The sequence below is a fragment of the Macaca fascicularis genome, chromosome 19 (genome assembly GCF_037993035.2).
Source record: "Macaca fascicularis isolate 582-1 chromosome 19, T2T-MFA8v1.1".
NCBI lineage: Eukaryota > Metazoa > Chordata > Mammalia > Primates > Cercopithecidae > Macaca > Macaca fascicularis.
Genome location: NC_088393.1, coordinates 11427486 through 11437492, shown reverse-complemented (window position 1 = coordinate 11437492; position 10007 = coordinate 11427486). Strand labels below are relative to the sequence as shown.

The window sequence follows — 10007 nt, the reverse complement described above, 5'->3', positions numbered from 1 at the left end:
TCATTCTCCTTCATGTCCCTCCACCCCTACGCCCTTGTCATTCCACCTCCTAAACCCTCTAATCCAAGTACTGTTGCAGAGACCCCGGCATGGCACTGCTGCACTCCCCACACCCCTAGGAGCTTCCGCATACACCACCCTGACTGCCCCTGAGAGATGCTTCAAATTTGGTGAATTCAGGCATGCCTCACCCCCCAGCCATCCAACCATGGGATCCAGAGGTCCCCAGCTTGAAGGATTCCACTCCATAGAGGCCTGGGAACACCTTGACCCGTGTTATAATTAATAACTTAAGCAAGCCAGCAGGCAGACACACAACACACCCAAGGGCACCCTATGCTCAAAAACCCAGCAGGGAAGGGAGGAATTCCAGGGGTGTGCAGAGACCTGAGACCTCTTATGGCCCAGCTGGGGGACAAGAAGGGGTCCTGACATCTTCTCTGGTGGTCCTGAGGAGCTGAAGGTCAAGAGGGGAACTTCCTGTTGTCTGTCCAGTGCCAGGCCCATGCCTGTGTTCCCTTTCCCACTCCTCTGTGATGAAAATCCCCTTCCTTTCCTCTGTGCAATTCCCTGAGAAAGCAGCCGACAGAGCCCCCCTAGAAGTAGCTGGAAGGACCTCAGGTCCCCGAATGCCTGGAGACAGGAGGGGGCCCCCAGACCTCAGCCTCACTGGCAGGCCCGGAAAGTGCTGAATTCCGGGATCTCAGGCGAGGAGGACGTAGAAGTGGGTCTCTTCCGGGTCCTGGAGTTGCTGGGGGTGGCAGTGGTGCCTGAGTGATCATCCAAGGTGGCCGGGTCTTCTTCTGGCATCGTTTTCTTTGTCAATGGAAGAAGAAACACAGAAGTGGGTGATTTGGGGTTTCAGGATCTAGGGTTTCTCCATATTCTGAGCCTGAGACTCTGCCCAGCAGGTCTCCTCTCATCCTGCCTCCACCCACACCCACCTGTCCTGGTCTTCCCTTCTCCTGCCTTCCTCTCTGCTAAATTGGGGACCAGAGAGCCTGGATTCAAACCCCAGTTCCATCACTTTATAGCAGTGTAACCTCAGTTGTGTGGCTTAACCTCTCTATACCTCAGTTTCCCCTTCTGCAAAATGGGGAGAATGCTAGTACCCACCACTTCCTAGCGATTCTCCTGCCTAAGCCTCCCAAGTAGCTGGTATTACAGGCATGTGCCACCATGCCCAGCTAAGGGCTGCTATGAGGCTTAAAAGAGTAAAACAGATAAAGCAAATGGCACATCATAAGCTCTTCTTTGCTAAGTGAACACAACTGTTAATATTATCTCCTCTGTTGGGCGCGGTGGCTCAGGCCTGTAATCCTAGCACTTTGGGAGACCGAGGCGGTGGATCACCTGAGGTCAGGAGTTCGAGACCAGCCTGGCCAACACGGTGAAACCCTCTCAGAAAAATATAAAAATTAGCTGGGTGTGGTGGTACAGGCCTGTAATCCCAGCTACTCGGGAGGCTGAGGCAGGAGAATCACTTGAACCTGGGAGGTGAAGGGTGCAGTGAGCCGAGATCCTGGCACTCCACTCCAGCCTGGGGAACAGAGTGAGACGTTGTCTCAAAAAATAAATAAATAAAAAATGAATAATATTGGCCTGGCGCAGTGGCTCACGCCTGTAATCCTAGCACTTTGGGAGGCCGAGGCAGGCGGATCACGAGGTCAGGAGATCGAGACCATCCTGGCTAACACGGTAAAACCCCCTCTCTACTAAAAATACAAAAAATTAGCCAGGCGTGGTGGCGGGTACTTGTAGTCCCAGCTACTTGGGAGACTAAGGCAGGAAAATGGGGGGAACCCGGGAGGCGGAGCTTGCAGTGAGCTGAGATCACGCCTCTGCACTCCAGCCTGGGTGACAGAGCGAGACTCTGTCTCAAAAAAAAAAAAAATAATAATAATAATAATAAAAATAAAAAATAAATAAGGCCAGGCACGGTGGCTCATGCCTGTAATCCCAGCACTTTGGGAGGCCAAGGTGGGCGGATCACAAAGTCAGGAGTTCGAGACCAGCCTGGCCAACGTAGTGAAACCCCATCTCTACTAAAAAAACAAAAAATTAGCCGGGCGTAGTGGCAGGCGCCTGTAGTCCCAGCTACTCAGAAGGCTGAGGCAGGAGAATGGCTTGAATCCGGGAGGCGGAGGTTGCAGTGAGCTGAGATCACACTATTGCACTCCAGCCTGGGTGACAGAACGAGAGTCCGTCTCAAAAAAAACAAATAAATAAAAAATAAAAATAAAATAAAATAAATAAATAATATTATCTCCTCTTCCCTTCCCATTTTGGGCAAAACATTCCTCAAAAGTCTACCACCTCTTTTGCCTTGGAGGTTTCTGACTCTGATCCTAGTTAAGGAGAGATGAACTTCTAGAACTGAAGCTACTCAGTTGACATCAGTCTGGGGGTTCCACCCACAGTCCTGTTCCTCCCAAGCTGGGTGACCCTAGGCCCATTATCAGCCTCAATGTCCTTGTTTGTAAAAAGAAAATAGTGGATCCCACCTGAAAGGGTGTTACAAAGTTGCATATCAGACACCCTCAGCAAGGTAATGGGGAAAGCTAGAGACAGGTCAGCTGCTGCCTTATCATTTCAGCCAACAACAAAGCTGTATAAGGCTTCAAAAGGAAACCAGAGTGAAAGCAGAGACTCCAAAAGAAATCTGCATACTCATGGTCATGGCAGGGTTCTGCACACTAGCCAAAAGGTGGAAACAACCCAAGTGTCCGTCAACAAAACTTGGTGCATCCATACAATAGAATATGATTCCTTTTTAAAGGAAGAACAGGCCGGCAAATCCCAGCACTTTGGGAGGTCGAGGCGGGAGGATTACCTGAGGTCAGGAGTTCGAGACCAGCCTGGCCAACACGGTGAAACCCCGTCTCTACTAAAAATACAAAAATTAACCGGGCGTGGTGGCAGGCGCCTGTAATCCCAGCTACTCGGGAGGTTGAGGCAGGAGAATCGCTTGAGCCTGGGAGGCGGAGGTTGCGGTGAGTCGAGATCATACCACTGCACTCCAGTCTGGGCAACAGAGTGAGAACCGTGTCTCAAAAAAAAAAAAAAAAAAAGGAAGAACTTTTTTTTTTTTTTTTTTTGAGATGGAGTTTCACTCTTGAACCCAGGAGGCAGAGGTTGCAGCAAGCCAAGAGCACACCACTGCACTCCAACCTGGGCAACAAAGTGAAACTGTATGTTAAAAAAAAAGACATCCCGGCCGGGCGCGGTGGCTCAAGCCTGTAATCCCAGCACTTTGGGAGGCCGAGGCGGGCGGATCACGAGGTCAGGAGATCGAGACCATCCTGGCGAACACAGTGAAACCCCGTCTCTACTAAAAAAATACAAAAAACTAGCCGGGTGAGGTGGCGGGCGCCTGTAGTCCCAGCTACTTGGGAGGCTGAGGCAGGAGAATGGCGTAAACCTGGGAGGCGGAGCTTGCAGTGAGCTGAGATCCAGCCACAGCACTCCAGCCTGGGCGACGGAGCAAGACTCCGTCTCAACAACAACAAAAAATAAATAAAAAATAAAAATAAAAATAAGAAAAATAAATAAATAAAAAGAAGAAAAAGGCCGGGCGCGGTGGCTCAAGCCTGTAATCCCAGCACTTTGGGAGGCCGAGACGGGCGGATCACGAGGCCAGGAGATCGAGAGACGATCCCGGCTAACATGGTGAAACCCCGTCTCTACTAAAAAATATAAAAAAAAAAAAAAACTAGCCGGGCGAGGTGGCGGGCGCCTGTAGTCCCAGCTACTCAGGAGGCTGAGGCAGGAGAACGGCGTAAACCCGGGAGGCGGAGCTTGCAGTGAGCTGAGATCCGGCCACTGCACTCCAGCCTGGGTGACAGAGCAAGACTCCGTCTCAAAAAAAAAAAAAAATTAAAAAAAAAAAAAAAAAAAGAAGAAAAATAAATAAATAAATAAAAATAAATTAGCCGGGCATGGTGGTGGATGCCTGTGGTCCCAGCTACTCAGGAGGCTGAGGCTGGAGGATCTTTTGAGCCCAGGTGATCAAGGCTGCAGTGAGCTATGATGGTGCCACCGCGCACTGCAGCCTGGGAGACAGGGCAAGACCCTGTCTCAAAAAAAAATTGGCAGGGGTGGCAGGTGAAGGTACAGATCCACCTCTGCGTGTGTTTGCCACATGCAGCTGCTAACAGTGGTTACCTGCATGTCTGCAGAAAGGAATACCAATGGATGAAGAAGTGTGACTTAGTAAGAAAACTTTATTGTATATTTTGACAGGTGAATGTTTTTCATACTGACATTTTTTGTTTGTTTGAGACAAAGTCTTGCTCTGTCACCCAGGCTGGAGTGCAGTGATGCAATAATAGCTCACTGCAGACTCAACCTCCCAGGCTCAAGCAATCTTCCCACCTCAGCCTCTTAAAGTGATGGGATTACAGGCATGAGCCACCACGCCTCGTCCTTAAGAAAAAAACAAAAAACAAGTAAAAAACAAATAAAAGGCTGGGCACGGTTGCTCACGCCTGTAATCCCAGCACTTTGGGAGACCAAGGCAGGTGGATCGCCTGAGGTCGGGAGTTGGAGACCAGCCTGGCCAACATGGTGAAAAACCATCCCTACTAAAAATACAAAAATTAGCCAGGCGTGGTGGGGGGCACCTGTAATCCCAGCTACTCAGGAAGCGGAGGCAGGAGAATCGCTTGAATCCAGGAGGCGGAGGTTGCAGTGAACCGAGATCATGCCACTGCCCTCCAGCCTGGGTGACAGAGCAAGACTCCATCTCAAAAAACAAACAAACAAACAAAAATAAATAAATAAAAACTACCTCAAAAAGTGGGGAGAGGGGGCATCACCAGGCTGGTATTCTGCGCAGTGTGGATTCTCATGGAAACATTTAAATCGAGCCCTGCCTGCCGGGTTTTTCTTATGGCCTCAGGATTTATTCTGGAAGCAAAGACCTCAGAGGGCTGCACGGGCCCATGCCAAGCCCCCTTCCTTCCTGCCATCTGTATCCCGGGCACTCCTAGTCTATCTCTAGAACTGACCTCTCTCCGGAACTGCAGACTCCCCTCTCCATCTGCTCCCAGGCCGTGGACGACTCTACGCTCCTGACCCTCCAAGCCTCGCCCTCCTTGGCCTCCCTCTTCTCCTTTGGCCCCCTCATCAAAAACGAGCTCTGTGCTTTCTCTCCCCTAACCTGCATCTGATCACTTCTTCGAACTCCACTGCCAACATTTTGGGCCAAACCACCCACCCCTTGGTGCACCCTTGGCCCTGCTCTTCGGTCTCCAGGCTCCTGCCTTCCCCTGATCCCTGCTTTCCCCAAATCTGTCCTCCCTGCAGAAGCCACCAGAGGGCGCCTGTATGCACCTGAATCCGTCCCCTCCCTCCTATACTGGGAACCCTCCCAGGCTCCCAGCTCAATAGCGGTCAAGTCAAAGCTCCCCATGGGGTCCCCTCCGACTCCTCGCTCCACCCCAGCTTCCTGGGCTGTGCCAAAAATGTGTCCTCAGCCTGGATCAATCATCCCCAATCTTCCCCACCTCCTGCTTGTCACCCATCTCAGACTTTCCTGATCTCCTGTCTAAAGCAGCTTCCGCAGCCAGCCAGCATGGTGACTCACGCCTGTAATCCCAGCACTTTGAGAGGCCGAGGCGGGTGGATCACCTGAGGTCAAGAGTTTGAGACCAGCCTGGCCAGCATGGTGAAACCCCGTCGCTACTAAAAATACAAAAATCAGCTGGGTGTGGTAGCACGTTCTTGTGATCCCAGCTACCTGGGAGGCTGAGGCATGAGAATCACTTGAACCCGGGATTCGGGAGTTGTGTGAGCCAAGATCATGCCACTGCGCTCCAGCCTGGGCAACAGAGCTAGACTCCGTCTCGAAAAAATAAAAAAAAAAAATTCCTCCCCTCTGCTTTTGGGGGATATTGTTCCCCAGCGTCACACAGTGTCAGAGCTGAGATTTAAACCTGGGTCTGTGGGACTCTCTGCACAGCTACATTTTGGGGTAATCTTGGCATTTTTACTTTTTTATTTTTATTTGTTTCTTTGTTTGAAATGGAGTTTTGCTCTTGTAGTCCAGGCTGGAGTGCAATGGCTCAAACTTGGCTCACTGCTACCTCCACCTCCTGGGTCCAAGTGATTCTCCTGTCTCAGCCTCCCAAGTAGCTGAGATTACAAGCATGCACCACCACGCCTGGCTAATTTTTTGTATTTAGCAGAGATGAGGTTTCACGATATTGGTCAGGCTGGTCTCAAACTCCTGACCCGCCCACCTTGGCCTTCCAAAGTGCTGGGATTACAGGCGTGAGCCACCATGCCCAGCAACTTCATTTTCTTTATACCCAGAGGGGATTGATCACAGCATGCATCAGATTGTCACAAGTCTCCATGAATAACCTCAGAGAGGCCACCAGGTCACCCGGAATCCTCTGTCACCATTCTGAGGGGCAGTAAAGACTGAGACCAAAGGCAGCACTGACCAGGCCAGGACATACCCCCAAGAGGCCTGCCTGTGGCCACACAACAGCCTGACGTCACCACCTTCAATCCCCACACCCCCTGGGATTTTTCAGAGCCAACGCTTGGCTCACCAAGTCCCTGTTTAGTGATTCTGGGCTTTTCTTTGCCCCCCGCAGCTTAGAGAGCAGGTCAACTTAGCCTCGTGGTGCCCCTTGAGCCCGCCCCATTCTCCAGGTAGGACGGTCAGCAGAAAACTGGTTCCAAGAAAAAGAACCACTCACCCCAGAGACGGTAAACAGGGAGTTATCGAAGGACATGTCTGAAACAGAAAGAGAAAGAAAACCCAGGACTGGGGACCAGTTGTAACTTCCCTGCTCCCTGCCATCCCCGCCCACAGGGAAGCAATTGGGGTCCATCTCCCAGCATCCTCTATGGTGCCCTTTCAACCCATTCTGCATGGTGAACTGTTCACAGCTACAAACGGAACCTAGTCCTTCTACACACAGCCTTCCTAGGGGGGATCTCACTGCCCTGGGGAAAATGGGAATCTTATCTCAGGCCTTCCAGAAGGAGCACCTGCCAGCTCCTCCTCCTCCCCAGGCTCTCCTCCAATTGCTCCATCACCTATTTTTTTGTTTTTTCTCGTTTTTGAGAAGGAGTCTCACTCTGTTGCCCAGGCTGGAGTGCAATGGCGCAATCTTGGCTCACTGCAATTTCTGCCTCCTGGGTTCAAATGATTGTCCTGCCTCAGCGTCCTAATAGCTGGGATTACAGGCATGCACCACTACACTCAGCTAATTTTTATATTTTTAGTAGAGATTGGGATTCACCATGTTGGCCAGGCTGGTCTCGAACTCCTGGCCCCAAGAGATCTGCCTGCCTCGGCCTCCCAAAGTGCTGGGATTAGAGGCAGGAGTCACTGCACCTGGCCTCCATCACCCATTCTTGTAGGTCTCTGTTTAAACATCACTTCTAGCCAGGTGAGGTGGCTCACGGCTGTAATCCCAATGCTTTGGAAGGCCAAGGAGGGAGGATCACTTGAGCCCAGGAGTTCAAGACCAGCCTAGGCAACACAATTCTTTGTCTCTAGGAAAAAAAAATTTAAAAAGTAGCTGAATGTGGTGGTGTGTACCTGTGGTCCCAGCTACTCAGGAGGCTGAGAGGGGAGGATCACTTCAGCCTAGGAGGTCAAGGCTGCAGTGAGCTATGATTGAGCCACTGTGCTCCTGTCTGGGTGACAGAGCAAGACTCTGTCTCAAAAACAAAGACAAAAACAACAAAAAACAGGGCTGGGCGCGATGGCTCATGCCTGTAACTGCCTGTAATCTCAGCACTTTGGGAAGCTGAGGTGGGTAGATACCTGAGGTCATGAGTTCGAGACCAGCCAGGCCAACATGGTGACACCCTACCTCTACTAAAAATACAAAAATTAGCTGGGCATGGTGGCTCACGCCTGTAATCCCAGCTACTCGAGAGGCTGGGGCAGGAAAATCGCTTGAACCTGGGAGGCAGAGGTTACAGTGAGCTGAGATCAGGCCACTGCACTCCAACCTGGGCAACACAGCTAGACTGTGCCTCAAAAAAAAAAAAAAAAAGGAGGCCGGGCGCAGTGGCTCACGCCTGTAATCCCAGCACTTTGGGAGGCCGAGGCGGGTGGATCACCTGAGGTCGGGAGTTCGAGACCAGCCTGACCAACATGGAGAAACCCCGTCTCTACTAAAAATACAAAAATTAGCTGGGCGTGGTGGCGCATGCCTATAATCCCAGCTACTAGGGAGGCTGAGGCAGGAGAATTGCTTGATCCTGGGAGGCGGAGGTTGTGGTGAGCCGAGATTGTGCCATTGTACTCCAGCCTGGGCAACAAGAGTGAAACTCCGCCTCAAAAAAAAAAAAGCAAAGCATCACTTCCTCAGGGGACCACCTACCTTGTCCCAGACACAGTCTGGTGCTACCACAGGCTGTTCCCCATTGGAGAATGGGCTTGTGCACAGAGCGCACATCTGTCTTGGTTATAAAAGGACCCTCCCAGACCTCAGCACACAGGAAGTGCTCAATAAATATGCGTGTCAGACCAGGAATGAAATACAGAGAATACATTTCTCTGCTTGGGGTGCCTTCAAGAGAACATCCTACATGACAGACGGGCTGCCTCTCACCCCCTTGGGGAAGCTGGCAGAATGACATGCTCTGGAAGGCAAGTGTGGCCCCAGAGTCCCCGAGATAGATACGGTCCTTTCCCCATGGAGCTGGCTGTCCAGCAGAGGAAATGAGTATTAAATATGCAAGCACCCAATGATCACTTAATTCTGTTTCATTTTTGTTTCTTTCTTCCTTTTTTTGAGGTTCATTTTTTTTTTTTTTTTTTTTTTTTTTGAGACGGAGTCTCGCTGTGTCTCCCAGGCTGGAGTGCAGTGGCGTGATCTCGGCTCACTGCAAACTCCGCCTCCCGGGTTCACGCCATTCTCCCGCCTCAGCCTCCCAAGTAGCTGAGACTACAGGCGCCCGCCACCACGCCCAGCTAGTTTTTTTTTTGTATTTTTAGTAGAGACGGGGTTTCACCATGTTAGCCAGGATAGTCTCGATCTCCTGACCTCGTGATCCACCCGCCTCGGCCTCCCAAAGTGCTGGGATTACAGGCTTGAGCCACCGCGCCCGGCCCATTTTTGTTTCTTTCTTCCTTTTTTTGAGGCAGAGTCTTGCTCTGTCACCAGGCTGGAGTGCAGTGGTGCCATCTTGGCTCACTGCAACCTCTGCCTCCTGGGTTCAAGCGATTCTCTTGTCTCAGCCTCCCAAGCAGCTGGGATTACAGGCACGCGCCACCACGCCCAGCTAATTTTCGTATTTTTAGTAGAGACAGGGTTTCACCACGTTGGCCAGGATGGTGTCGATCTCCTGACCTTGTGATCCACCTGCCTCGGCATCCCAAAGTGTTGGGATTACAGGCGTGAGCCACCGCACCAGGCCACCTAATTGTATTTCTACCAAGGGGTAAGAAGAATGGTCGGTCCTGGGGTCCTGTAAGTAGCAGGCACAGACCCTGTCTAGGGAGTCAGGGAAGGCTTCCCAGAAGAGGTGACCTTTAGGTTAAGTTAAAGGAGAGAAGGTGAGAACCCAGGGGAAGAGGTGGTGAGGGTGTGTTTTGACCCTAAAGGGAACAAGCAGTCACAGAAATTTGAGTGGCGTGTGATGAGGTCTGATGGCATTTGGAGGTGTAATCCTTTCCCCACCGGAGTCAGGAGTGTGGAGGCACAGACCTGGGCTGTTGAAGTTAATCTGGGCCCAGCAGGATTCTCGATCTCTGCAAAGGAATTCAGGAGAAAGTGACAGGGACCAGGGTTGCCCCTTGAGTCAGGAGGCTTGATTGGGAAAGCTCTAGCCCCAAACCACAACCATAACATAGCCTTTGCTCCCCACCCACTGACCGATGGGTCTTCCTCACAGAAAAGCAGTAACATCCTGATTTCTGGAGCTGTCACACTGTAGGACAGCCCCTCGGCCGGGGAAAGAAAAAAAACATGGAAATTCTCTTGGGCCAGGTGCGGGGGCTCACACCTGTAATCCCAGCACTTTGGGAGGCC

General features: G+C 51.4%; 1 protein-coding gene across 6 annotated transcripts in view; it reads right to left on the bottom strand.

Annotated features, from left to right (window-relative positions):
- Positions 1 to 262: 262 nt before the first annotated feature.
- Positions 263 to 10007, bottom strand: part of C19H19orf38 (chromosome 19 C19orf38 homolog) — a 36267-nt gene continuing 26522 nt past the window's right edge. For 4 of the 6 annotated variants that reach the window (XM_005587978.4, XM_074025908.1, XM_015440284.4 and 1 more), the window contains 3 exons: positions 9684 to 9727; positions 6711 to 6748; positions 263 to 816 (listed from right to left, as the gene is read on the bottom strand). In XM_005587978.4, the coding sequence (XP_005588035.2) occupies positions 667 to 816; positions 6711 to 6748; positions 9684 to 9727 (232 nt within the window). In that variant the 3' untranslated portion in view covers positions 263 to 666. The remainder of the gene's footprint in view (positions 817 to 6710; positions 6749 to 9683; positions 9728 to 10007) is intronic. The other 2 variants (XM_074025905.1, XM_074025906.1) reach the window with 2 other exon arrangements.